Source organism: Apodemus sylvaticus, chromosome 10 (genome assembly GCF_947179515.1).
Source record: "Apodemus sylvaticus chromosome 10, mApoSyl1.1, whole genome shotgun sequence".
NCBI lineage: Eukaryota > Metazoa > Chordata > Mammalia > Rodentia > Muridae > Apodemus > Apodemus sylvaticus.
In genome coordinates, this window is record NC_067481.1 from 25,007,886 (window position 1) to 25,035,656 (window position 27,771).

At 52.8% G+C, this 27,771-nt stretch overlaps 1 protein-coding gene across 1 annotated transcript; it reads left to right on the forward strand.

Moving 5' to 3' along the window:
* The first annotated feature begins 10,282 nt into the window (after positions 1-10,282).
* On the forward strand, positions 10,283-26,342 carry Stac2 (SH3 and cysteine rich domain 2). The gene is made up of 11 exons (XM_052195166.1): positions 10,283-10,714; positions 19,620-19,926; positions 20,512-20,609; positions 20,750-20,840; positions 21,389-21,501; positions 21,586-21,658; positions 21,752-21,813; positions 22,255-22,352; positions 22,677-22,728; positions 23,045-23,182; positions 24,904-26,342. Exons 1-11 carry the CDS (start codon positions 10,625-10,627, stop codon positions 25,006-25,008), a joined length of 1,227 nt encoding a protein of 408 aa, XP_052051126.1. The 5' UTR covers positions 10,283-10,624; the 3' UTR covers positions 25,009-26,342.
* The last annotated feature ends 1,429 nt before the right edge of the window (positions 26,343-27,771 follow it).

Sequence of the window (27,771 nt, forward strand, 5' to 3'; positions counted from 1 at the left end):
CAGTCCCTATAGGAAAACGTCTGAGGTTCCAAGATTTAAGTTCCCAGGTGACAGGGGACCCCTTCAAGAACCCTTATATAAGCCAGACATAGTGCATTCCTGCAGTACCAGTTCTAAGAAGGCAGAGGCCAGAAGACCTGCTGTAGGTTAGAGCCACCCTGGTCTACACAGCAAGAAGTTTCAGGGCTATATGGTGAAAACCTGTCTCAAAAAAAAAAAAAAAACAGTTAAAAACAGAGTTAGGTACAGCGGCACCTGTATCCCAGCTCCTCAGGGGGCTGATGAGGGGGGCAGTGTAAATTCATGCTCTGTGTGGGTTACATAGTGAGTCTAATGCCAGCCTGGGTAACTTAACATGACGCTGTGTTAAAATAACAACTGGGGCCAGTGAGAGGGCTCAGCAGGCAGAGGTGCTTGCTGCCAAACCTGACAACGGAGTTTTTTCTTCATCTCAGGTGAGAAGGAACTCCTACAGGCTGTCCTCGGACTTACACACACAGGCCATTTCACACGAGAGAGGAGAGAGAGAGAGAGAGAGAGAGAGAGAGAGAGAGAGAGAGAGAGAGAGAGAGAGAGTTCAAATCCTGGCAACCACATGGTGGCTCACAGTCATCTGTAATAAGATCTGATGCTCTCCTCTGGTGTGTCTGAAGACAGCAACAGTGTACTCACATACATAAAATAAATAAAACTCTGAGAGAAACAGAGACAGAGAGAGAAAAAGGAAGGAAGGAGGAAGATAGGGTGAGGTTGTATGTATGTGTTGTGTTGACTCAGGAGGTGAAGGCAGAAGTTCAAGGCTAGCCTCTGCTACGTAGCAACAACACCCTCTTCCAAATATCCGTTTGTGTTTGTGTGTATGTGTATTTCTCCAGCAAAGGGTCTTCCTCCGTCGTTGCTCTTCAGAACCTTCAGACTGTTTTTCAAACCTTCTGTCTCATGGAGCAGATGCCTTTTTCCCTCCTTCCCCCCCACCCCCACCCCAAGATGGGGGAAGACAAGGCTGGAGACGGAAGCTAAGCAGCTCGAGGTCACGAGGTCACATGGCTAGGAGGAACCAGGATTTGAGTTACAGCGCCTGCTCCTAGTCCCTTCCCTATGCCCAACTCTGCCAGACGATTACAAGCGGGGCTGAAGCCAGTCCCAGGCACTGTGCCAACCTGGAAAGCCAGCATGAGGAAGTGTTTCTCCTGTACTCACAGGCTCACTCACACTTATCCGCTCCCTCCCTCCCTCTCACATTCACTCCCCTGGTCATTCATTCATTCAAAAATCCAGAAAGAACAGTAAGACTCAGTACTGGCAACCCCTGGGGAACCCGCCAAGTATCAGCCTGTCTAGCTGCAAAATGGGGATAAAATATTTGTATTTTGCTCCTGGACTGTGAGCCCTGGTGGCGGTGGCTGCGGTGGTGGAGGCTGTGGTGTGTGATACAAGACAGTGAGTGGGAACCACATTTGCACAGCTTTCTAGTGTCTGGATTGGGGCTACTTTGACTGGAGTTCCCTTGGGCCTGAAACTGGCAATGGGCATCCTGGGTGGTACCTGGGAAGGCGGGGCATTACAGGAGGGCCAGGGCAGGCAGGAGCCCTGAAAGTGTCAGCTTATATCTTCTTGTAAGACGCCCAGACCCGGTAGATATTTTCAACCTATCAGTAAGGTAGGACAGTCAAGGAAACGTATTCATCTTGTCCAAGATGGTAAGCTAACGACCACAGGATTCTTTCCTTATTTATTTATTTGTGTGTGTGTGTGTGTGTGTGTGTGTGTGTGTGTGTGTGTATGTGTGTGTGTGTGTGTTTAAATAGGTGTCTCACTGCATAGCCTGGCTGGTCTGGAACTCTCTGTAGACCAGGCTGCCTCTGATCCCCAGAGCACCACCTGCCTCTGCTTCCTCTGTGTCACCACACCAGGGAGCTGACTGTTCATGACCATGGTCACCCAGCAGTTTCAACACCATTGTTTTCACGGGGCTGTGGAAACTGCTGGGGACCACAGTCACACGGAGCCATCAGTAGCCCAGGCTGACCTAGAGCTTGCTCTGTAGATCTGCCTTTTTGTCTTTGTTTTATGTGCTTCCTTCCCCCTAGATAGGGTTTCTCTGTGTAGCCCAGGCTGGCCTGGAACTTACTCTGTAGACCAAGTTGGCCTTGAACTCAGAGATCTGCCTGCCTCTACTATCTTTTTTTTTTTTTAAGATGGTAAACCAGCAGGGATATCCTTGGCTCTAGGTAGTAAGTTTGGGAAACCCCTTCATAGGAAGCCAATTAATCCCAGTACTCATTTGCAAGACAGAGACAGGATTGCTTTGAGCTGGAGGCCAGCCTGAACTGCATAAGGCCCCACTGAGAGCTGGAAGGTCAGGGAAGAAGTCCTCCCATGGGAAAGGCAGCTTCCTGGCTCGTAGTTGGAGCTCTTGCCCTCACTCAGCCTTCCATCCCCTTCCTCACCAGCGGTTTCCTCAAGCAGCCATTCTGTTTCATACCTGTGCCTTTGTCTAGGATGCTCCCTATATCTAGAACGTTCTGGTCTCACCTGCCTTCTGATGCCCTAATGGCCTCTTTGAGCCTGGCTCTGGTTGCCCCAGTGGGCCAAAGAGGCCGCTATCATGGTGTTTGCTGGCTCAGGGTCTACAGGAGAGCAGCCCTGATACAAGCACCGGCCTGCCCGATACCACTGCCTCTCCATTTGGTAGCTAGGACCTCCTAGCTTGGCCATCCAGCGCAGCTCGAGTGTGGCGTGAGCCCCAAGCCTCTAGCACCGGGATGCTGCAGCCATATCTGGAACCCTTCCCACGGAGGCAGCTTAGGGGGGAGCCACATCTCTGTCCCAACATCTCTGCATCATGATGCTCACACTTCTCCCCCACAGTTGGCTGGAGGCACCCTCACCTCTCACACACAGCCTGTCTGCACCCACACACCCTCCTCCTCTCTCGGACACTCGGAGTGAGGGCCCCGGCCAACACCTCCTCTTCAGCACAAGATCATGCGCACAGTGCTCATGACTCCCAAATTCTAGCCCCTAACCCTCCCCTCTCGTATAGGACTCCACTCCTTCCCTCCCTCCCTCCCCCCCCAAACTGATGACATTGCTGTTACCTTGGTAACAGATGCTTTGTGGGTGGGCAGGAGAAATGGAGAAAGAAGGCTGTGCTTCAAGACACTCTCAGAAGCATACAGAGCCAGGGTGCCATCCCAGCACAGGGCCAGGGGAGGGCCTGTTAGGACAATGACCCCACCCCACTGCATGTGCCACAGCCTGTAGCCCTAGCCTCAGGAGAAAAGAAACAGCAGGAGACATCTCTGGGAGAGAGGGGCTGCTTCATAGAGAAGGGAACTTCCCCACCTCCATGTCCCCTCACACGGAACATGTCTCCTGGGGTTATGGCTAGTGTGGGGGCAGCAGGGAGGAGGGTGGGAGGGACTGCACACTGGAGTTCATGTTGTTCCCTTCAGGATGCCTGGGGCGCATGGGGCCCAGAGACAGCTCCCTCACACTGGGTTAGGAACAGTGCCACAGGCAGTAGGAAGGCAGTTCTGAGCCAACGTCCTGAGTGCCAGAGGCTGGTGGCAGCAGGGGCTGGCAGGGGCCCTCCTCCAGCCCCTGGGGACCTGGCTGTCCCAGATGCCACAGCCGGGAAGTGTGTCAGGTGCTTGCGTAAGAGCCTTCTGTGTTTCCATAAAATCATAATTACCGCTGCCTGCCATGGGCCTTAATCATGACAGTGGTATCTGCCCCTGAGGTCCCAAGCCAGCTGGTGGGGAAGGTAGAGGAGATTGGGGTGAGGCTGAGGGACACTATCCCCCCCCCCCCCCCCCGAAGTGCGAGCTTAGACTTCTCCCATCCAAAAAGCCCTAGGGAAAGCCCAGATGATCCTGTTGTCACCTGAGCTGTTTTTGGCCACAAGGTTCAGAGGCCCCTGGGTGGGAGCTTCCTTAGGGAAGGAGAAGGATTCTTCATATCAAGAAGTTTCAGCCGGGCACACCTTTAATCCCAGCACTTGGGAGGCAGAGGCAGGCAGATTTCTGAGTTCAAGGCCAGCCTGGTCTACAAAGTGAGTTCCAGGACAGCCAGGGCTACACAGAGAAACCCTGTCTCGAAATAAAAAAAAAAAAGAAGAAGTTTCAAACAATGAAAATCTGAAAATAGAGGCAAGACAACTATCAGGTGTTATCTTCCCCAGTGTTCCTTAGTCAATTAATTTGTTCGTTTGTTGATTTTTGTTTGTTTGTTGGGTTTTTATTGCTTGTTGTTGTTTCAAGACAGGGTGTCTCTGAGTAGCCCTGGCTGTCTTGGAACTTACATGCTGTAGACCAGGCTGGCCTCCAACTCAGAGATCTGCCTGCCTCTGCCTCCGAAGTGCTGGGGATTAAACTGTGTTCCACCACATCTGGCTGTTGTCCGGCGCATCTTAGTCTTGCAAGAATCTAGGATTGTCTGAGAGCAGCTGGGAGGGTCTGGAGCCCCAGTGGCAAGGAGACCGACCGCTGTCCATTTTGTGTTCTTTCCAGATAATGTTTACTAACTTCCAAAGTCTTACCCAGCCTCAAGGGGTTCACGGTCTCCCTTAGGCTCAACCATTAGTCCTGGACTGAGGGTTCCCAAGAATAATAAGTCACTCACTAGTCATGTTCCTCCTCTCACCAGGTTTTTCCTCATTTCCTCCTCAAGATGGTAGGGAGAGGGGCAAGTGACTGGGCTGATAAAGGCAGTGTCTGTCAAACCTGAAGACCCAAGTTCAATCCCTAGGTTCTACTGAGAAATGAGAAATTCAGCTTCCAAACACAAGTCATCTTCTGGCCTCCATCATGCTTGTCCTGGCACAGGAGCACTTGCCTGTGTGTCTGTGTGGATGCCGGCCGTGGTGCTCCGAATCTGTAATCTCAGTACCAGAGCAGATGAGGCAGGAGACTCATCATGTGTCAGGGGCCTGACTGGGCTATGTTTTCCGTCTGCACTATACCAGGCTACAATATGAGACCCTGCTCAAAACAATAACAAAATTTCTTTCTTTCTTTCTTTTCTTTTCTTTCTTTCTTTCTTTCTTTTTCTTTCTTTCTTTTTTTTTTTTTTTTTTTTTTTTTTTTTTTTTTTGGTTTATTCGATACAGGGTTTCTCTGTGTAGCCCTGGCTGTCCTGGAACTCACTCTGTAGACCAAGCTGGCCTCAAACTCAGAAATCCACCTGCCTCTGCCTCCCTGAGTGCTGGGATTACAGGCGGGCGCCACCACCGCCTGGCTACAAAATTTCTTAAAAGAAGCTATGTGGTGATGGCGTAGGCCTTTAATCCCAGAACTCCGGAGGCAGAGACAGGCAAATTTCTTTGAGTTTGAGTCTAGCCTAGTTTACAAAGCAAGTCCCAGGACAGCCAGAGCAGATAGAGAAATCAGTCTTGAGAGAAAAAAATTTTAAAAGAATTCCAAGTTCTACAATACTGTCACCCACTATTTTATCTGTGAGGGGTAAGGTTGAGGCAAGGTCTCCGTCCGCGGTCTGGGCTGTCTTGGAACTCACTTGAGAACCATTTCGGTTTGCTTTCTGTTGCTATGTTAAACACCATGACCAAAAGGGAGTTGGAGAGGAAAGGGTTCCATTCACCTTACACAGTCCACGGAGAAACACTACTCACTGGTTTGCTCCCTGCCTCTGCTCAGGGAGCTTCCTTATATAACCCTGGACCATGTGCCCAGTGGTAGCACTGCCTACAGCGTGCTAGGTCCTGCTCCACCAACCAGCAATCGAGAAAATTATGTACAGCCGTGCGCACAGGCCAATCTGATGGAGGCGGTTCCTCCATTGAGGTTCCCGCTTGCCAGGTGTGTCAAGCTGCTGACTGAGATTAGTCCTCAGAGTAACCTAGGCTAGACTCACACTTGCAGGAATCCTCCTGCCTTTGCTTCTCCCCCAGTTCTGGGGTTTGCAAGCAGTGGACCACCACTCTGTTTATTACCCATATTGTAACCCAAATCATTCCAACCTAATTGATTGCACTTCAGCCATTCTGGAAAGAAAACCGGAGGTTAGCCCCAAATTAAGGCTCTATCTGGTCATAAAAGAGGAACAAAGGTCATTCAGGAATAAGAATGGCTCTCGATGTGATGGACATGGTTGCATCCTTAGGTGACTCTGAAGTCATCTGGTCCACCCCCACTGCTCCTGTCTCAAGTGTTTCTGACACTCACAAAGTTCGACTCTTGTATTAAGAAGCAGACAGCAATCCCTGGCCCCCCTAAGGGGGGCGTCCCAATCCCCCAAGTCTGCGTGGGGTGGGGGGCTTCCAGGCACCTGGCTCTCGCTCCGCCCACCCCACGTCTGAGCAGTGACCCTCCTCCTGAGGAGAGGCAGCCGAGGCTGCTTCAGCCCTGTCCCTCAGCCTCTGCAGTGGGAGTAGTCAGCTCTGAAAGCAATGACTCACACTTAGTTCATGAAAGACTGCTCTGAAATACAAAAGCTGCAGCCAGGAAGGACATCCAGAGGTCATGGGATCCAGCCCCCTGCCTCCTCCACTGTGGCCCCACAAAAGCTTAGACCAGAGCCCTGGGGGCAAGGGTCTACCGACTTCCTGACTCCCTGGGTTTTTCCATGGTGAGCGGTACCTCTGGCTCCCCTAGGAATTCTCCCCCGTGGTTCGTAAGGTCTCCCTGCCTAGCCTCCCTGCCTAGTCACTTTTTGGTCCCTTCTCCATGGACTGGAATACCATGCTTCAAGTGGTCAAGGAAAGAGAAACAAGGAGACCGTGTTCTTCCTGCTCCTTTGGGGAAAAGGACTGGAAAAGCACAAATCTCCCAGAAGAAGGAAGAGGAAGGGGGGAGTGAGCCGTTCACTGATTTGTCTACTCCTGGAATTCTGGTCACTCTTACATATTCCAGCAGAGAGGGGAGCGGGGCCAACTGTGGCACAATCACTGTTGTTCATCGTTATCTTATGTGTGTGTGTGTACACACGAGGTGCGTGTGCACCCTGGCATGTATGTGGGGGTCAGAGGGTCAGAGACCAATTTTCTGTTTTCTTTTTTCTTTTTTTGGAGCCAGGGATGGGTTTGAGACAGGGTTTCTCTGTGTAGCCCTGGCTATCCTGGAGCTCACTCTGTGGACCAGGCTGGCCTCCAACTCAGAGATGCACCTGCCTTTGCTTGGGACTGAAGGTGTGTGCAACTACTGCCTGGAAAAACAAAAAGTTTTTAAAGGATTAGAGAGATGTCTCAGTGGTTAAGAGAACTGGCTGTTCTTGCAGAGCTCGAGGTTCAATTGCCAGCACCTGGGTGGCAGCTTACGGTTCACAGCCGTCTGTAACTCCATCGTGTCCTCCACCCTCTTCTGGCTTCCACAGGCACCAGGCATGCAATGGTGCACATCATACATGCAGGCAAAACACTCGAGTAAAATAAATAATTAAAGTACAAATAAAATAATTAAAAAAGCAGGGTTGGTGGCATGAACCGTTTTAACCCCAGGACTCAGGAGGTTGAGGCAGGCAAGGGGTTTGTTTTGTTTTTGTTTTTGTTTTTTGTTTTTTGTTTTGGTTTTTTCGAGACAGGGTTTCTCTGTGTAGCCCTTGCTGTCCTGGACCTCACTCTGTAGACCAGGCTGGCCTCGAACTCAGAAGTGCTGGGATTAAAGGCGTGTGCCACCACTGCCTTGTTGTTTTTGTTTGTTTTTTTTTAAAAAGAAAAAAGAAAAAATTCCAAGCCCCAGCTCTTAAAAAAAAAAAAAACAAGGCTACCTTACCCGAGAAGAAACCTCTGTTTATTCTAAAACAGGAATCGTGTTCACAGTTTATGGTGCTGGGGAATAGATTCTGAGCTTTATGTACATTGGCAAATGGCAAGTGGTCTCGCACCAAGCTACAGCCGTGGCTAGCTGTCAGTTCTCACCGAGGAACTGAGAGTCTCTTCCAGTGTCTCCATAAATGGCAGAGGCGAGGCTGCCTTCAGGTCTCTCTCTAATGCGAATAGGCTTCTTCCTCAGCATCCTAGATGGCTGGGATTACAGATTTGCACTGCTGTGCTTACTCCAGTGGCAGGCTGGTAGACAGCCTGGTGACTCTCAGTGTCCTGAGCTGCCCAGTGAGGGGGGAAAAAATCCTCTGAGGGATGGGAGGGTCTTCAAAGGTGAAGAGTAAGGTTTCCTGTGGGGAGATAGTTTGGAGGGTTGAGTTCAGTATCCACCTTGGTTCCTTTCAGTGGAGTCAGGAGCCAGAGGAATTCTGCAGCCGTAATAAAGCTGGAGGGGGAGGGGCTGAGCCCCTACCCACAACAGCAACCTGCACCCCTGCCCTGCTCCTGTTCTACACACTGGCAAACAAGTCTCTATTCCTGGACACGGTAGCCCAAGCAGTGCTGCAAGGTGATCTCGTCCTCGAGAGGATAGCCACTCTGCCCTTCAGGCCTCACATGGAGCTGGACGCTTCCATCACCTGGGTCCTTGAGTGCCACCACCGAGAGCAGAGGGAGCAGTACGCATGGGCTCAGAAGTGTCCCCACCCGAGCTCAGAAGTGTCCCCATACACACGCAGCATCTCCCTTTCCTTGATCTGACCAAGAGATGAAATTGACTCAGGGCCAGAAGGGTGCTGGAAAACAGGAGGCCTGGGGAAATAGGTACCAGTTTATAGCCATGCTTTAGAAGATGCACCTTCAGAGATAAAGAGATGATTCAGTGGTTAAGAACACTGGCTGCTCTTCCAGAGGATCTGGATTCGAATCCCAGCACCCACATGGCAGTTCACAACTGTCTGTAACTCCAGTTCCAGGGAATCTGAGGCCCTCACACATACACATGTAGGCAAAACACTAATGCACATAAAATAAGAATAAATATATTTTAGAAGAAGAAGCACATTTAGACTGAATGGGGAGAAAACACCAGGCTCTATGCATGACCAAATTTCAGGTGTTGCAGGATTTTAGAAGAGCTTTTCTTAGAGAGCTTTGGGGACTTCCTGGATGACAATGGAAGTTCATTTCTGCTCGGGTCCAGACAGGAAAACTAAGGCTCATGGCTGCCTGATTTTCCATCCACGAGGAAAAGCTGTCTGCCCTGGCTTTATATTTGGTTTGTGGTTTGCTTTATTTTTATTTTTTCCTTTGAGGTAGGATCTTACTATTTATATCCTTGACTGGTCTGAACTTACTATGTAGATGAGACTGGCCTTGAATTCACAGAGATATATGGCTTCCTCTGACTCTCAGTTGCTGGTATTACAGGCAGGCACCACCATGCCTGGTTTGACTTCACTTTTGACCCATTCGGTGTCTTCAGTCTGTAGCCTTTACATTAGGGAGGATGAAGCAAGAAGATGATGAGTTTAAGACCAGCCTGGGCTACATAGAGAACTCCAGGCCAGCCTGGGCTACATAGAAAGACCCTGCCTCAAAAATAAAAAATACTGGGACTGCTGAGATAGTTCAGAGGGCAAAGTACCTATCATTCAAGTATAAGGGCCTGACTTTAATCTCCAGCATCTATTTAAAAGGGCCAAATCCACAGCACTGGGAAGGCAGAGAGAAGAGGATTTCTGGGGCTCCATAGCCAGCCACTCTAGCCAATGAGAGACTCAGACTCCAATTTCTTGGTGGATGGCTCCTGAGGAATGATACCAGAAGCTGACCTCTTGCCAACCAAACTCACACGTGCGCCACTCGTGTACCACGCAAACAGACATACGGGCACGCGGATCATAAACACACACAAAAACAGCCCGCTCTCTGCTTCAGGGATCGTCGATAAGTCTAGTAGTGGTATGTATAATTTGGTGAGATCCTAGAAAGGCATCAAGTTAATGGGGCGAACGGGTCCTTCCTCTGCCAAGGTGCGGCATCTTCCAATGTGCACTATCAGGACGCTGTAACTTTGATTTTCCTCTCTGCTATTCTGCGGCAGCCTCGAATTATTTGCATTTCCAGACGCTACTGTCATCGTCCCAGCCCTCCTTCAATTTTGTCCCCCTACCTTCCCCCCCCAGCCCCAGTTTCAGGTTTTTCAGTTTAAAAGTACCCCTCCACTTCTTTACCCTCCAAACCCCTCCCCATCTTGTCGAGCCCCCCAAGACTCCACCCAGATGGCCCTCCTAGCCGCCACTGCAGCCAATAGCTGAGAACCTTTATTTGCATAGCTGCGCGGGGGCGCGGCGGAGAGAAGGGGGAGGGACCAGGCGACCTCCTAAATCAAAGTTGGGAGGCTAGGACTGGGCGGAGGGGCCGCCGGGTGCAGGGCTGGGGCCGGCGCGGGGAGGGGGGAGGGAGATGGGGGGCGGGCGCAGAGGACGGCGGAGCCGGCCGGACTCGGACAGCTCCATCGCTCCCTGGCTCTGCACACCCGCGCATCCCTACTTCCCTCCTCCTCCCGCGGAGCGCAGCATCCTCTGCAGACCCTTGGTCCTCACGCCCCGGGTCATCCCGCTCCCGCGGCTCGGGGTAATTGCCTCTCTCTCCCCTGCCACACCGACAACTTTCTCCCCTGGTGCCTGGGGTTAGGGGTCTGCTGGGTTTCTCCTGGGGTCACTGGAGAGCTGCCCCTGGAGAAAGGCTTGAGAGTCCCAAAGAGACGCCCGCCACTCACAGCCTGCCCCCGGAGGGCCTGCCGTCGGGTCTCCGCACCCTGTCTTCCTTTATACCCCAACCATGACCGAAATGAGCGAGAAGGAGAATGAACCGGATGACGCGGCCACCCATACCCCCCCAGGGACCGTCTCCACCCTCCAAGAAACCAAGGTAAGTCGTGGGGCGCGAGGCCTGGCCCCGCCCGGGCATCTCTGACTTGGAGCGCTGATCACAGTGACTGGGTCCCTTTGGGGTCACGGAAGCTAAACGGGGCCCGCGTGATTCCTTAGGCTGCGCGCCGTGCCGGGGAGGGAGGAGAGGGTTCGCGACGAGGGGACCCAAGGAGCAGATCACACGAGAGCACGACCCGCCAGAACGCGCGAGGCGCCAAGGCGCTCCGGCTCCCTCCTGGGCGGTTGTAACTCGGCTTTGTTGGAGGGAATCGGCGCAGCGGAGGCGCAGGGCGTGTGTGGCCGTGTGTAGCGGGTGTGGGCCGGTGTACGCGCGCGTGTGTGCGTGCGGGGCGCACCCCTCCCGGGGCCGCCAGATCGCTGCTGTCTGCGGCTCCCCGGGCCCCCTCTCTCCTGCCTCTCTGAATTCCTAGCCACAACCGTCTCCTCTCAGCGCGTGCAGACTCTCCAGTTCTCTTTGCTTCCCTACGTGCTCCTCTGTGTGTCTCCGGCGTCCCTCTCCGACCCACAGCAGCCTGGCACGCACCTCGCGGACTGGTTAGGCTGGGGCCCCGAAAGGCCGCGGCCCCGGGTGCGCAGCTTTCAAGCCGGCGCTGGGGGCTGCGGCAGCGCGGGCCGTCGGTGGCGGGCGGGGACCCGGAGTGTTGCGGCTCCAGAGCCAGAGGCGGCCCCACCCCCCCTGCTCGGAGAACCGGGAGAGGGGAGGGGAGAGGGCAGAATCAAAAGAAGAAGTCATCGTAATTAATGAATGTCATAATTAACCCTAATTATGTATGATTGTTACTCTTGCGGGAGTCACAATGAATAAATTATTCTCCTATGAAGGCAGGCGGAGCCCAGACTGCGGGCACTGAAAGGGGTGGGGGAGGCTGTCGCTCACATTCTACCTCCCACTCGGGATGAGTCTGCCCCCTCCCCAACTTCTAGGTGCTCATGAAGTTCTGTGGGAAGCTACCTGAGCGCCAGGAAATGGGAAGAGAGGACACTGTGGGAGGGAGCCCTCTCCCTTCCCTAGACTTTAGGCCAAGACTTCCTCCTTTCTCCCTTCCACCCTGATATTTGTTACCATCCTGGTCCTGTGACCAGGAGAGACATGATGAGAACCAGAAATGGGCAGTGTTTTGAGGCTCTCTGGGGCCACAAGCTCCCACACAGCACTCCCCACCGACCATCTTCCTTCTTGGTCCATCTTGATGACCCCTAAGAATATGGGGTTAATTCAAGGTCAAGGTCACCACACCGTGAGCAGGAGGAGTTGAGTAGGGTTAGCAGAGTCTCACCGAAGCTATCCAGGTATCTACCCTGGGCCTGCACCTGAGGACCCTGCTATACTCTCCATGTCCAAATATCCTTAGCTGGGCTAGAATTACTGTGTACCCCAGGCTGGCCTCAAACTTTTGACTATTTTCCTCTACCTCCAAGAGCTAAAATCACAGCCCTGAGCCACCATACCTGGGTCACTCACATCCAAGACACACACCTGATCTTCTTCTCCCTTCTAAAAATTAGACCATGTACGGTGCCAAATCTCTTCTGGAAAGGAATGAGCAGGGAGGATATTGCTTGGGTTATCTGCGACATGCAAGGGGAACCCTGGGAGCTGGGCTTCGCATGCACAGAGCTCTGGCTCACCTACCCGATTGTAACCCTGAGCAGTCAGACAGCCCTCCCCCCATCTCTCCAGAGTCTGGAGGGGCTCCCAGCGCCTGTCATATGAGAACCTGTCAGCTCCTTCCCCTCAGGGGCTCCCTCAGGCAGGCAGGAGCCTGGAATGGTGCTGCCTCAGCAGACCCACAGGCTGCAAGCTCAGCTGTGTGGGGAGCGGGGCTCTGACCCTGGCAGAGCTGTATCTCTGTCCTCCAGCACAAGGACCCTGCAGCATTATCTGCTCTGGGTCTGCAGGAGATGGACTGCTCAGCGGACCCCCTCGGTGCCAGGCCATTTGGGTCCCCAGCCTTGGCCCCTTCTGACCTTGTGTAGCTCTCTGAAATGACCTCACAGGCAGTCCCGGGGGAGGGGGGGAGTCGAGGGGCTGCTCTGTAGGATAGAGGTGAGCAGGGAGCAAACTCAGGGCTTTTTGTCAGCCTTCTTCAGCCCCTCACCAAAGAAGCTTTTGTCTCTAGACACCATGGACAGAAAGACTGAAAAGGGTGCTGCCCACCTAACTGTCTGTGAGGCAGACTCCACACTGGGCCAGGTGCCCGTTCTGGAGTCATCAGCTTGGTGCCCCAGGCATTTCTTGCCAGCCTGAACCCAGCTTCCTGCTTCGTCTATGGCAGGGTCTCAGCCCTGTACCCGGCCCTCTCAGCATCTCCTAGGTGGGACCACTCTCTCCTAGGATTCCCATTCATCCAATAATATCCTTATCACCTCCTGTGGTGTCATCCAGGAGACCCTACCATGCCTGTTTTGCCATCTGAGTCATTTTTTTTTGCCACATCCGACACCACCCACTGCCAGCTGTCTAGTACTGTTTCAGGAGATGGCATTGGAATCTGAGGGGGGAAAGGAGCCTCCAGGGAGCTCCGAGGGAGAGGACACTGGTGGATTGGGATCCTGTCTAAGAAGGGGTTAAGAACAGATCTGGTGACCTGGGCCCACACACCAGACCATCTGCAGGTGCGCCAGGAGGAAACCTGACCCGAGTGAAACAGCTTGCTGAAGTGTTTCGGAAAGGGACCCATGCAGCGGACACACCAAGAAAGCTAGTGGGGCTTGGTGAGATCCTTATCACTGTCTTAGTTACTGTTCTGTGGCGGCGAAGAACACCATGACCGCGGCAAGTCTTATAAAGGAAAATATTTAATCGGGGCTGGATTACAGGCTCAGAAGTTTAGTCCATTATCATGGAGAGAAGCATGCCTGTGTGCAGGTAGACATGGTGCTAAAGAAGTAGTTGAGAGTTCTACATCTGGATTGGCAGGCAGCAGGAAGAGATACACTGGGCCTGGCTTGAGCTACCACAACCTCAAAACCTGAGCCAGACACACACACACACACACACACACACTTCCTCCAAGGCCACACCTACTCCAGCAAGACCACATCTCCAATAATGCCACTCTGTACAAGTCTATAGGGGCCATTTTTATTTAAGCCACATCAGGTAAGGGTCCTTACCATCAATTCCGATGACTTGAGTTCAGTCTCCAGAACTCACCAAGATGGTGCAAAGAGAGAACCAACTCCCACAAGTTGTCTTTTGACCTCCACACATGTGTCATGAAATGCTCGTGATCACACACACACACACACACACAAATACACACACAAGTAAATAAACATAAAATGGAGGGATGGCTGCAGAGACCAGGAGTCTGAGGAGCTCGAATGCCTGGTCTGGCAGAGTCAGCCATTTGACAGCTATGTCCATCCTGCCCTCTGGCCAAAGCCCTTGACATCTGCCAGTCTTCCTGGGGGGCACTTCTTTCCCTCTTCTCTGCCTGCCTGGGATCTGGAGCCCACAGCTGAGTTAGGAAATCAGCAGGCAGAGTGGAGGCTGCCCTGATGCAGGGAACACTGTGTTCCAGACGCCTCTGGTACCATGCAGAAGTGGCTGCTGGCACTGAATCCCGGGGAGGGGGCATACCAATAAAGGGCACAGGCTACAGCTGGTGGGGGGAGGGACTCAGACTTACAGGAATCACTCTGGGAGCAATAGCCTCTGGAGGGGAACACTGAAGTCTTCGCATACTGGAATGTCCGATGTGGCTAGGAGGGAATTAGCCCAGCCAGAGCCAAGGGAAGAATGGGGGTGATAGGCAAAAGTCACAGGAGGTGGCTTCGCCACTGTATAGAGACGTGCTTCCTAGCAACTGCCATTGTCCAAAGATGGAATGACAATACACAAGGGGGTGTGCTTCCCATCACAAGAAGCGACCAAGAGCCACTCATTCAGAGACAATGTAGCCAGCAGTGTTGTGGGTGGGGTGGGAACTGGTCTAGGTGTCCAGTCTTTCTGGTCCCTTCTAACCCCAAATTCCTCAATGGACACAATAGACAAATCCATGGAAGAGTGAAGCCAAGGCAGGCAGAAGACCCAGGCAGGGCTCAAGGCGGCAGCATCCTCCTGGTTATTTGATCTGAGCAGCCCGAGCCACCATCCAGTTCCTGACTCTGCGATTAGCCAGCTGAGGACTCAGAGCAGAGGGGATTTAAACCCTTTAAGCTCCACCCCTCGTCTAAACTGTGGGTCAATGATGGTCTCCCCCAGTGGGCAGCACTCGGTTCAGTGTGAGACTTCATGTCAGGTGCTAGCCCACATCCAACCATCTAATGCTGAGAACCCTTTATGGGGCCAAATTTCTGCTTGGCTGATCTGATTGGACCCAGAGCTTTGCATTGCCCAAGGAGTACCCAGTGTTGCCTCCTTCTTCTTGGATGTGGGGAAACTGAGACTCAGAGAGAGGAAGTAAAGTGATTTACACTCAGAAAACACGTTGGTTTTGCCCTATCCCTAGCACGACTCTCTAAATTTTGCCTCCTGCATGATCTGTGCCTGTGCCACATTGGTGGCAGGAAGCGGAGGCAGGAAGGACAGCAATAAGATTCATTTTCCTCTTGGACCCATCGAAGCCCTCCCGCCCGCCCTGTTTGGTCCTGGCAGCCACAGCCTGACCTGGGCAGGTACGTGTAGGCTGGTTAATTTTTCATTACCTTTCTGGCTCGACACCTCTGCTCCTGCGCACAGGCATCTGGGGCCCCCGGGCCTCGCTTCTCACAGAAGCACAAAGAAGCCCACAGTGCTATCCAGGAAGCTGAGCTTGGAAGCAAATGAACAGTTCAGTGTGCCAGGTGAACCAGGCCTCTGGCCTCCCAGCTAGCTGGCTTACCAGAGCCTGCCTTGTGCCCAAACATCCCCTCTGCTTCTCCCTCCATTGTGCTGCCTGCTGGCCTCGGGGAAGCTGGAGGGGCCACTACCTCTGTCCCTTTGGCATACACAGGTGCTAGGCAGTCAGCCACAGCACACAGGCTGCCTGGCATGCTGGCTTGGAACCCTGGCCAAGACTCCCTGCCTAGAGCCAGGCCTTCCCCCCCCCCCTTTTCTATTGATGGTGGAAAAGAGTGAGCAGGAACAAGGGAACTCTCCACAGGGTGAGAGAGGGGCCAGGCTCTGGATAAGGTCACCATACCGTGCTCTACACAGACTCCAAGAGGTTGTATTTGAGAGAAGCGTGTCAAGAACTCCAGGTTCAGAGCACCTCAGCGCTGTTGGTGATGTATTTGGCAGAGGCATAGTGACTAAGCCCCTACTGTGTGTTGGGAGCCTCGAGGACTGGAGGTGACGGGGCCTCCGTCTCACTCAGCCTTAGATGGGGTTAGAAGTTGGCAAGAGGAATGTTTGCTGATGCAGTTCTGTCCTAGGGCAAAGTCAGGAAGCAGCAGAGGAGGAAATGGATCTAGTGGGAAGGGAAAGGCTCTTCTCAGACAGGGAGGAGGGCCTCTGGAAGTGTGGCAGGCAGAGAGAGCAAGGAGAGCATCAAAACTTCCAGGTGTAAGCACATAGGTAAATTTGAGATTCCTGGTGTTGGCTCCAGGAAGACATAAGTGGGAAGGACAGACGCCATCTGTCCACGCCTGAGGTGTTCCCCATGGGAACAGGGTATTGAACTGTCTCCGGAGGATCCAGGAGAGGTTTCTTTTCTTTAAGATTTTCTGTCAGGCAGTGGTGGTGCATGCCTTTAATCCCAGCACTTGGGAGGCAGAGGCAGGCGGATTTATGAGTTCGGGGCCAGCCTGGTCTACAGAGTGAGTTCCAGGACAGCCAGGGCTACAGAGAGAAACCCTGTCTTGGGGGGGGAAAAAAGATAGTTTTTTTCTTTCTTAAAATCATGAGTATGGCCGGGCGGTGGTAGCACATGCCTGTAATCCCAGCACTCTGGGAGGCAGAGGCAGGCGGATTTCTGAGTTTGAGGACAGCCTGGTCTACAGAGTGAGTTCCAGGACAGCCAGGGCTATACAGAGAAACCCTGTCTCGAAAAAAAAAAATCATGAGTATGTGTGTGGGTTCAGGAGCCCCACAGAGGACAGAAGAAGGTGTGGCGCCCTCCAGAACTGGAGTTACAGAGAATTGTGAATCATCATCCTCCATGGGTGATGGGAACTGAACTCTGGTCCTCTGTCAGAGCAGTACATCCTCTTAACCACTAAGCCATCTCTTCCAGCCACAGAAAAGGTTTCTTAGCAAGGTCAGGGGTCATGGCCTGAGAGATGGCGGGGAGCTTGAAAAACCAGACTTTGAAATAAAACAAGACAATTATGGTGACAATTTGGCTGTAGGGGACGGACTGGAGATAGAGTCTGGGGGAAAGAATAAGTTTTGAGGCTATAGGTGTAGGGTGACTTTCCTGCTCAGCCCCACCTGCTGGAGACTACAGCAAGATCTTGTCTCACACAAACAATAACACTAAACTTTTACAGGGAGTGATGGAGCATACTTTAATTCTAGCACTCGGGAGGCAGAGGCAATTGGATCTCAATGAGTTCGAGACCAACCAGGGCTACATAGTGAGAGGCTGTCTCAATATAAAACAAAATAGGCCTGGAGAAATGGCTCAGAGGTTAAGAGCACTGATTGCTGTTCCAGAGGTCCTGAGTTCAAGTCCCAGCAACCACATGGGGGCTCACAGAATATCTGTAATGGGATCTGATGCCCTCTTCTGGTGTGTCTGAAGACAGACACAATGTGTATTCACATACATAAAGTAAATCGTGTGTGTGTGTGTGTGTGTGTGTGTGTGTATAAATATATATGCTTTTTTTTTCTTAACAGCATTGGATGTTCTTCCAGAGGACCTGGGTTCAATTCCCGGCATCCACGTGGCAGCTCACAGCTGTCTGTAACTCCAAGATCTGACACCTTCACACAGACATATATGTGTAAAGCAGGCAAAATACCAATACCTATAAAAAAGTAATTATTTTAAAACAAGATGATGTCTCATGCATCTCAGATTGGCTTCAAACTCTATGTAGCCAAGCAAGATGACCTTGAACTTCTCATCTTCCTGTCCCTATCTTTTCTGTTGGTGGAAAAACTGAAGACCTGGTGTGTTTTCTAGGAGTGGTTGGTCTTGCCTTCGTGTGTATCTGTGTACCATGTACATGCCTGGTGCCCAGGGAGGCCAGAAGAGGGTGCTGTATCTCTTGGGACTGGAGTGACAGACAGCCATGTGCTTGCTGGGCATCAACCCAGGTCCTCAAGAACAGCAAGTGTCCTTAACTACTGGGCCAATTCTACATCCCACCCTTCCCTGGTCTGTTTTGTTTAGCCCCAAAGGTTGTTGAGTTTTTATTTGTTTGTGACAGGATCTTGCTATGTGAGAGGCTCCTGGGGCTTCATACCAAGGTAGTCTTCTTCTGTTTGCCCCCAAAGTACTGGGAGCTTAATACTGTTTGGTTTGTTTGTTTCTTGTTTTGTTTTTGTTTTTTGTTTTATTTTTCTTTTTTCTTTTTTTCTCTTTCTTTTCTTTCTTTCTTTCTTTTGTTCTTTCTTTCGTTCTTTCTTTTTTGGTTTTTTTGAGACAGGGTTTCTTTGTGTCACTCTGGCTGTCCTGGAACTCACTCTGTAGACCAGGCTGGCCTCAAACTCAGAAATCCACCTGCCTCTGCCTCCCAAGTGTTGGGATCAAAGGCATGCACCACCATTGCCCAGCTTGTTTTATTTTTCTTCCTTCAAATGTAGCCCAGTCTGGCCTCAGACTCACCATGTAGTCCAAACTAACCTTGAACTTCTGATCCCTTCTGATCCTCCTGCCTCCACTTTTAGAGTGCTGTGATTACAGATGTGTGCCACCGGGTATTAGATCCACAACTGTGTACACGTCAGGCACACACAGCACTCTACCAATGGAGCAACAGCTACCGAACAACTAGTAAATAGCACAGGGAAGTGGTATGTACCAGAGAAAAGCTGGTAGACCTCACCGGACGTCTGTGTAGGAGACCCAAGATCTACTGTCTGGGGCTGGTGGCGTACAGAAAAAAGTATGCTACATTTTAGTGAAGGAAAAGAGGAAAGTTTTACATCATTTCTCTATAATTCACATAGGAGGTCTGTTCTGGGAGGCTAAGGTTGGAGCTCAATTAATAGAACATTTGCCTGGCACATGCAAAGTCCTGAGTTTGCTCTCCGGCTACGAATAAAACAGGGATAGCTTTGCATGCCCATGATCCCAGCACTTAATAAAAGTAGAAGCAAAGGATCAAAAGTTCAAGGTCATCTTCTTTAGCTACGTAGAGTTTGAAGCCAGTCTAAGATGCATGAGACATTATCTGGAGGAGGAGGGGGAGGAGAAAGGAGGAGGAGGACGAGGAGGACGAGGAGGAGGAAGAGAAGGAGATGTCTAGTTTTATATTTGTATCGACAGGGTTTCACTATGTAGCCCTGGCTGGGTTTAAATCAACAGATTCACTGCCTCTGCTCCACCCCACTCTGCAAACGTCTAGTTTTATTGTTTATTTGAGACAACATTTTGCAGTGTAGCCCAGGTTGGCCTCAAACTTCTCATCCTCCTGTCTCATTCCCTGAGTGTTGGCATTACAGAAGCGTGCCGTCATATCCAGTCAAAGTCTAGATTTTGTTGTTGTTGTTGTTTTTTGGGGGGGGGGAGGTTGCAGGAGTGGAGAGGTGTGGGGGAGGGGATATGACACTGGCTTCACTGGGTCGCCTTAACTGGCTGGAGACCAGAAGCTGCTCCTTGGCCACTTGGCTTCCAGTCTTCCACTACTTCCAAGCATGTGTCTGCCCAGCTAGAACTCCCACAGAATTCCCTGCCGGCTCCCACGTGCTCTGGGAGGCTGCAAGGTCGGGGTAGGGGTCTCGGATAGGTTTTTCCTGTTGGCTGTGGACCTCAGCCACACCCTCACAACTCCTCTTTTCTCAGCTCCAGCGATTTAAGCGCTCCCTCTCCCTCAAAACCATCCTTCGAAGTAAGAGTGTGGAGAACTTCTTCCTTCGCTCAGGCTCTGAGCTCAAGTGCCCGACAGAGGTGCTGCTGACGCCGCCAACCCCACTGCCTCCTCCTTCCCCACCACCGGCATCTACAGACAAGGGTCTACCCACCCCAACACCGTCCCCGTGCCCAGTCCCTCGCCCCTTGGCACCACTCAAACCAGTAAGACTGCACAGCTTCCAGGAGCATGTCTTCAAGAGAGCCGGCCCTTGCGAGCTGTGCCACCAGCTCATTGTGGGTAGGTAGCGACCGGGGCCCTGTGACAGGCTGGCGGGCATCTGAGAACAAGCCATGGAACTGCCCGGCGTCGGAGTACCACAGTGCAGGGTCACACTGCCAACTGGGCTTCTCTCCCTGGGGAGGCCAATGAGTGTTGGGTGGGGGCTGGGCTTTGGGTCATTGCTAGAGCACTTGTCTAGCATGTATTCTTCCTTGGAGTCTATATGGCCAACTCTGGGAAAGAACAGAGGAGTCATGATTGGTGGTTGTGCCCGCTGTCTCTCCAACCTCACATTTTGGCATTCCTGCCGCTGAGGACATCTTCACTGTAGGAGGGAGAGACGCCAGGCCCTGAAGCCCAACACAAAACTATTAAGCATTTGCTGCCTTTCCTTCACGAGACAGAGTTTCTCTGTGTACCCCTGGGTGTCCTGGAACTCCCACTGTAGACCAGGCTGGCCTCAAACTCAGGCATGCGCCACCACACCGTCATCACTACTACTACCACCGGGCCCTCAGCCAAGTTTTTGTTGTTGTTGTTCCTTGTCTATGGGAGTGTCCTTTCCAGGCCGTTTCCTCTTGCTGATCCCACAATCTCTCCTAGGAAACTCCAAGCAGGGCTTGCGGTGTAAAACATGCAAAGTCAGCGTTCACCTCTGGTGCTCCGAGGAGATCTCCCACCAGCAATGTCCGGGCAAGACAGTGAGTGAGGGCTGTTTTGGGGAGAATGACCGAAAGGAGGCTCAAGGCTGTGGCTCCTCCTGTGGGGTGGCCCTGGGCTGGGGCAGGGCCAAGTGGGTCACTACATCTCTCTGTTTTCCCTCTGCCTCCTTGGACCTCAGTCCACATCTTTTCGACGCAACTTCAGCTCCCCACTCCTGGTGCACGAGCCGCCACCAGCCTGTGCCGCGAGCAAAGAGTCCCCACCTACTGGTAAGTGACCCACACTCTAGGGCCCCTGTTCTCAGAGGTCCCGTAAGACATCTACACATTTCTCAGTTCCGTACCTGAGTCACACAGTGTTCCTGGCACTCCCTGTTCCCCCTCCCTGGATGTTCTTGTCCTGGATGTGGGCTCCGTTTATTGATTTTTTCCATTCGTCTCCCAAACAGCAATTTATTGAGCACCTATTTAGTTTGAGGCCCTGGCCCAGACAGACACCCCTGAAGGAGGTGAGACTGAGTTGGGTATGGTGTTCCATACCAGGCATCCCAATATTCAGAAGGCAGAGGAGGGAGGATAAGCAATTCAAAGCTACCATCGCTACATAGAGTGTAGAGCTCTATGAGACACTGTCTTAAACACCAAATACTAATAATGCATAAATGGTTCGGGTTAGCGCTAAGTTAGCTCAGCAAGTGAAGCCCCTTGCCACCAAACCTGGCGACCTGAGTTCTATTCTTGGGACCCATATGAGGGAGCTTCAGGGTGAATCCAGGTTGGCAGCTGGATGCCAGGCACTGAAGATAGATACTCTGCAGGGACCGGCGGGAAGGTGGACCCAGTTTATGAGACCCTGCGATACGGTACCTCCCTGGCCCTGATGAACCGATCCAGCTTCAGTAGCACGTCTGAGTCCCCCACACGGAGCCTGGTAGGCCGAGGGGAGGCCGAGGGGAGGCCGAGGGGAGGCCAGAGGGGAGGCCGAAGGGCTGACCCTCCTCCTGTTTCTCTCCAGAGTGAGCGTGATGAGCTAACAGAAGATGGGGAGGGCAGCATCCGCAGCTCAGAAGAGGGGCCTGGTGACAGTGGTAAGCCAGGGTGAGAAGACCCCAGGGACAGGAAGAGGGCGGGGGAGGTATGTCTCAAAGCTTCACCTTTTGGCCTGACACTGCTGTTTCCAGTATTCACAGTTCCAGCAGAGAGTGAAGGCTCAGGACCAGAGGAGAAGAGCCCTGCGCAGCAGGTATGCCTGGGGTTAGCCGGGAACCCACAGGCCAGGGTGGGAAGGAATGTCACTTCTGTCATTGATCAGGATGTATAGTACAACACACTACAAAGGGCCTTGGCTGCTCCCTCCGTCCTGTGTTCTCAGGCCCCAGAGAGAAGCCACAGACAAGAAGGAGCCATGACGGTTGGGAAGGGTCCCTACTGGTCTGTAGCTCCACCCCTGCTCGCCCAAGGGCAGACCACTCTTGAATGCAGCAGACAGAGGGTGTCTTCCCCAGCTAGATCAGTTCCTTCCCCCACCCCAGGGTTGGGGAGATACACATTAGGTCCTATTACTTACCAGAAATTCACTCTGCCCTATCTCACAGACACCCAGAGCAGGCATGCATATTTGCAGCAAGTGGACAGTGGGTGGGGCAAGGAGATGGCCATCACTAACTCAGAACTTTTCCTACAGCCCCCAAAGCTGCCCCTGCGGAAGGACGTGGGGTCCATGTACTCCTATGTTGCCCTCTACAAGTTCCTGCCCCAGGAGAACAATGACCTGGCTCTGCAGTGAGTCCTTTCTGTGGTCTAGCTAGCCCCCCCCCTGCTGCGGCTCCTGCCTAACCCCCACTGACCCTGGAACATAGACGAAGGGGACCTTGGCTTCTTGCACATCTAATTATTCTGTACTCAGAGGGGCTGGGGCTTCCTGGAGTGATAGCTGTAGTGTCCTGCCTCCTGCCCAATTCTGGACTGTTTCAGGGAACATGGTGTATCTCTGGTCTCAGTGGCCTCTAAGGACACTGAGAATCCTTTCCCTCATGAGAGGGGTGTGCAGGGCACTTGGGTACCCACACCCCACATGCTGCCCCAGCTCTCTCTTCTCTTTCCCAGGCCTGGAGACCGGATCATGCTAGTGGATGACTCTAACGAAGACTGGTGGAAGGTACCCTGGCAGGATGGGGTCTGGGGCATGGGGGGTGGGGGCATCTGAAAGCTGTTACCCCACCTTCCCTTCAGGTGTCCCCCAGTGTCTTGCCCTGGCCAAGCTCAGGGCCAACCCTTGGGTCTTGCTTTCAGTTTTCCTCCCTTTCTATCAATTCCCCCTACCTACTCTACAGCCTTCCAGGGCCAGAAGCCACGCCCAGCTAGGGGCTGGAACAAGAGCCCAAGGTCTGGAACTAGACTAGAGTCCTGGCTCTGAGTAGGAGCTGGGTCTAGAGAAAGTCGGGGCTAAAGCTCACTGACAAACTCATCCCCAGGGCAAGATTGGCGACCGGGTGGGATTCTTCCCAGCCAATTTTGTGCAGCGGGTGCGGCCTGGAGAGAATGTTTGGCGATGCTGTCGGCCCTTCTCTGGAAACAAGGAGCAGGGTTACATGAGCCTCAAGGAGAACCAGGTGGGTGCCAGGGCCATGCTGGAGTTCAGGCACTGGTATATACTGAGTGAGAGTGTCAAGTGCCCCGCAGGAGGGTATGAAGGGTACAAGCGGGTTAGAAGGGAAGACATCAGAGCTAGGGAACTTCTGTAAACTATAGCTGGGGGGCGCTGATGACTGCTTGCCCTGGGTTCCATCCCCAGCCGCACATAAACTGGACATGTTGGCACACACCTGTAACCTCACTAAGGCAGGAGGATTGTCTTGGGTCTAAGACGAGATAGCAGCTGGGCAGTGGTGGTGTAGACCTGGGAGGCTGAAGTAGAAGGATTTCTGTGAGTTCAAGGTCAACCTGTTCTACAGAGTGAGTTCCAGGACAGCCGGGGTCTACACCTGGAAACCCTGTCTTGAAGAACAAAGAAAGAAAAATAAAGATGGTATATAGCAAGTGTCAAGGCTACATAGTGAGATCCCATCTCTAGAAAGACAAAAGCGAAGGAACAAAGGGATGGCAAGTCCTCCCTGGAGACTCGAGCTGGTGGCCAACTGATGTCAGAGGCAGTTGGAATAAACCAGAATGCTGAATCACGAGTCTGCGGGCTTGGCTGTTTTCTGTTGTTTGTTTTTAATTTATCTTTTATGTGTAGGGGTGTTCTGTCTGCATGCATTTCCGTTCATTGTGTGTGTGTGTGCGTGCCTGGGGCCCACAGAAGCTGGAGGAGGCTGTTGGGTCCCCTGAAACTGGAGTTACAGATAGCTATGACCTGCCATGTGGGTGGTGGGAATTGAACCTGGGTCCTCTGAAAGGGTGGTCAGTGCAGCTCTTAACCCAGTGGTCCTCAAGCTTTCTAACACTGTGACCCTTTAACACAGCTCCTCATGTGAACCCCAACTATAAGGTTATTTCATCGCTATGTCATAACTGTAATTGTGCTACTGTTAAGAATTGTAATGTAAGCCGGGTGGTGGTGGCACACACCTTTATTCCCAGCACTTGGGAGGCAGAGGCAGGAGGTTTTCTGAGTTCAAGGCCAGCCTGGTCTACAGAGTGAGTTCCAGGACAGCCAGAGCTATACAGAGAAACCCTGTCTTGAAAAAAAACAGGGAAAACAAAAAAAGGAATTGTAATGTAGCCAAGATAGTCAGGGCTACCCTGTCTGGAAAAACCAAACCAAACAACCAACCAAGCAAACAAAAACAAAGAAAGGAAGCATCTGATCCTCCAAAGGCGTCTTGACCACTCGTTGAGAACCACTATGACTTAAGCACTGATCCATCCCCCAGCCCTTGCTTTTTGTTTTTATTAGACAGTGTTTTATATGTGGCCTTAATCTTGGGCAGCCTAGAACTCACTATGTAGGCCAGGCTGGCCTTCAACTCAGACATCTGCCCACCTTTGTCTCCCGAGTGCTAGGACTTGGTGTGCCCCTGGCTAGTTTAAGCACTAACTATGCCCCCTGGCTTGCTGGGTCACCTCAGGCTAGCCCTTTCCCCCTCTGCCACCTCCTCTGTGACGTGGGATCAGGACTGAACGTTGGCTTACCTGATCACCAGGCTCAGCTCTGAGGCTGCTGTGCTGCTTGCTATCCCCTGTGTCCTGGTCTTGTGCTGCTCCTTCCTAGGATCTGCCTGCATCAGCTCCATCCACAGGACCTACACCAGCCCTGCCCTCCGGGGCGTGTCCTTTGGAGTCACGAGCTGTACTCTCATTCCTGGTCTCCTCTCTCTCTGTTTCCACTCAGATCTGCGTAGGCGTGAGCAGAAGCAAGGATAGTGATGGCTTCATCCGAGTCAGCAGTGGCAAGAAGCGGGGTTTGGTGCCAGCCGACTCCTTGGCAGAGATCTGACAGAAACCGAGAGAACCCAGATGCTACCCCTGCCCATGCCTGGCTCTTGCTTCTGGCCTGAGAAGGAAGCGGGCATCCTGGCCACACCCTTCCTCTCCCTGTCACTCTCCTAAGTGTCACCCGCCCCCACTTAGGAGCCTTCTGCACTGAGGAAGGTTTTATTTCTTGGGTGGGGTATCCTGAATGGGGTGATCTTCTGGGGCTTGGGAAAGGGAGTCAAACGTGGGAAGAAATGAAGAAGCTACAGGTAGGTCCACCCAGAGCTCAGGCACCGCCTAATCGGTTGCCATAGTGAAGCCCACCCTAGGGAGTCGCCTGCTGTCTTCCAGAGACTACCTGCCCATTCCGCCTTTGCATGCCTGACTCCTCTCTGCCCACAGCCTTTGCTTGGGTCTGTGTCTCCACCCCTTTGCAAGTGGGGCCTTGAGAGAGGGCCTGTTGGTGTGCTTCAGCCCTCCCCTGCAGCTTGAGAGGACGCTGAGGACACTGGGAGAGCCCTGAGTTAACCACCCATCACCCCTTCAATTCTCAGGAAAGTTCAGGAGTCTTTCCAATTACTTGAAACCTGGGCGACAGAGCGGGGTCAGGGCTGAGGTCTGGAAGGGATGTCACATGTAGAGTCTGTCCCATTGAGGACAGTCCTCACGGAACAGTCTCACTAGAAATCGGTGTCTAAGAGCAGCCTGGGCAAAGACCCAGGTGTGAAGAAGACACCGGCCCCTGCTTGGTCAAAACATTTCACTGTTGGGACCTCAGAAATCCCTCTCACCAGAAGCAGACAGTTGGGGAGGCGGCTGAGGTTATGAGGTCTGATTTCTCTAGAAGCCCTGCCCTCAGATGGACCTTCTTGTCGTGCTCTGCAGGGCCCATCCCTGGGAGGATTCCCTTGGGAGACTGAGGAAGGATATGGAAAGTTCTTTTTGGCCACCATCAATCAAATGATGCTCTAGGAACCCTTAGCCCCCCTGGCAGGACAAAGGACCTCTTCCTCAAAGGCTGCTTTTTTTTTTTCCTGGTGCCAGCCACCTCCTCCTTCCAAGCTTAGACCCTCCTTTTGTGCCCTGATCCTGTCCAGCCTATGCCACCCCCCAGTTCTGGGTGCAGTCATGCCTTCCACACAGTGAGAGGACACCGATTCTCTACCCAACACACCTTGCCCCATGTTTTCCCCTAAAAAGGGGACTAAAGCCACACTGCCCTGTTTGCTGCCATGAGGCCCCCCCGCAGCAAAATTCCCCGGGGTGGGCCCAATGCCCACTGTACACGAGGCTGCATGACGGGCCTGCGGGGGGCTGCTGAGTCCCCAGGCCCGTAATTAAATGTTTGTTGTCTCAGCTCGCCTGCCCTGTGTATCTGATTGGGAAAGAGAAAGCAAGCGGGTAGCAGGCTGGGATGGGAGGGTGGAAGTGGTATTGCCCTCTGAGAGGAGGGGCGTCTGAGGAGGATGCGCTCGCTTGGGGACCACCGAAAGAAGGACCCGAGGAAGGCGGGAAACAGAGTCAGGCCAGGGAGGTGGGACTGAGGTCACTTCTGGGTTCTGCGTGCACTTGAATCGCGCAGGGCACGGACCCACGGACCCACGGTGACCTTGATGACGCAGACCTGCACACTTCGGCTTCAGAGGCCGCCTCTCCCTGCAGCCCCTAAGCCGGAGATTCAAACGTGGTGGAGGGGACAGTGGAGGACGCTGGGGCCAGGAGATGACTCAGCAGCGTCCGTCATCCGATGCCTGGCATGGGGGAGGGGAGGAGGAGGGGACGGTGGGGGAGGGGTCTCGCACGCCCCTCTGGGGCTGCCGCCCACCTGCTCCAGCCCAGCGGCCGCCTTCCCGCGCCTGCCCGGCCGCGTCACTCGCGCGGCTCGCGTGTCCTGAGCTATTTATAGGCGCAGTGGGGAGCGAGCGAGCCCGAGGCTATTGCGGGAGTGCCAGGGCAGTGGTGGTGCTGCCAGACCGCAGAAGGTGGGAATCTGCCTGTCTTGACAAGTACCCCGCTCCTCCGTCGGAGTTTGGGTCCCCCCACCTCCCTCCACCTTCGGAGTTAGGTAGGCTGGCTGGGACCAGACTCTGGCGTCTCCTCCTTGAGCATCCTTTGGGCCCCTTCATCCAGTGTGAAAGCAATAGAGATTGAGGGTGGAGATTTCTAGAATTCCTCGCCCTGGAACTGGAACACACACCAATCTGAAGGCTTTTTTTTTTTTTTTTTTTTTTTGGAATGGGGTCGTGCTTTGAATCAGTAATTCCAAGCGCTGGGATTTCAGGTAGAAGGCACCACACGCGCCTCTGAAGACTGTAGCTAGAATTATGTAATCCAGGCATCTTCTCCTGAATCTCCTGATCCTCCAGCATTGGTGCATCTCTCTAGGAGCTGAGATTACAGGTGCGCGGCAGCATGCCTGCCTGCAAGACAAGTTCACTGACTGAACATCGGGTGTGGCCCACGGAGCATGCTGGGAACCTCATGCTATTTGGTCCCCTCAATATCTCAGACCATGCCGGGCAGTGGTGGCGCACACCTTTAATCCCAGCACTTGGGAGGTAGAGGCAGGCAGATTTCTGAGTTCGAGGCCAGCCTGGTCTACAGAGTGAGTTGCGTTGCAGGACAGCCAGGGGAAGTCATCCACTTTATACAGGACAACTCACCCCTTTTACCCTTAGGGAAACTGATGCCTATTGAAAACTAAAGACCTGTCCAGGACTGCCAAGCAATCAGGGACCTGACATCTTACTGCCCTGCCCTGTGTCCCTCAGTGCCTTAAGTCACC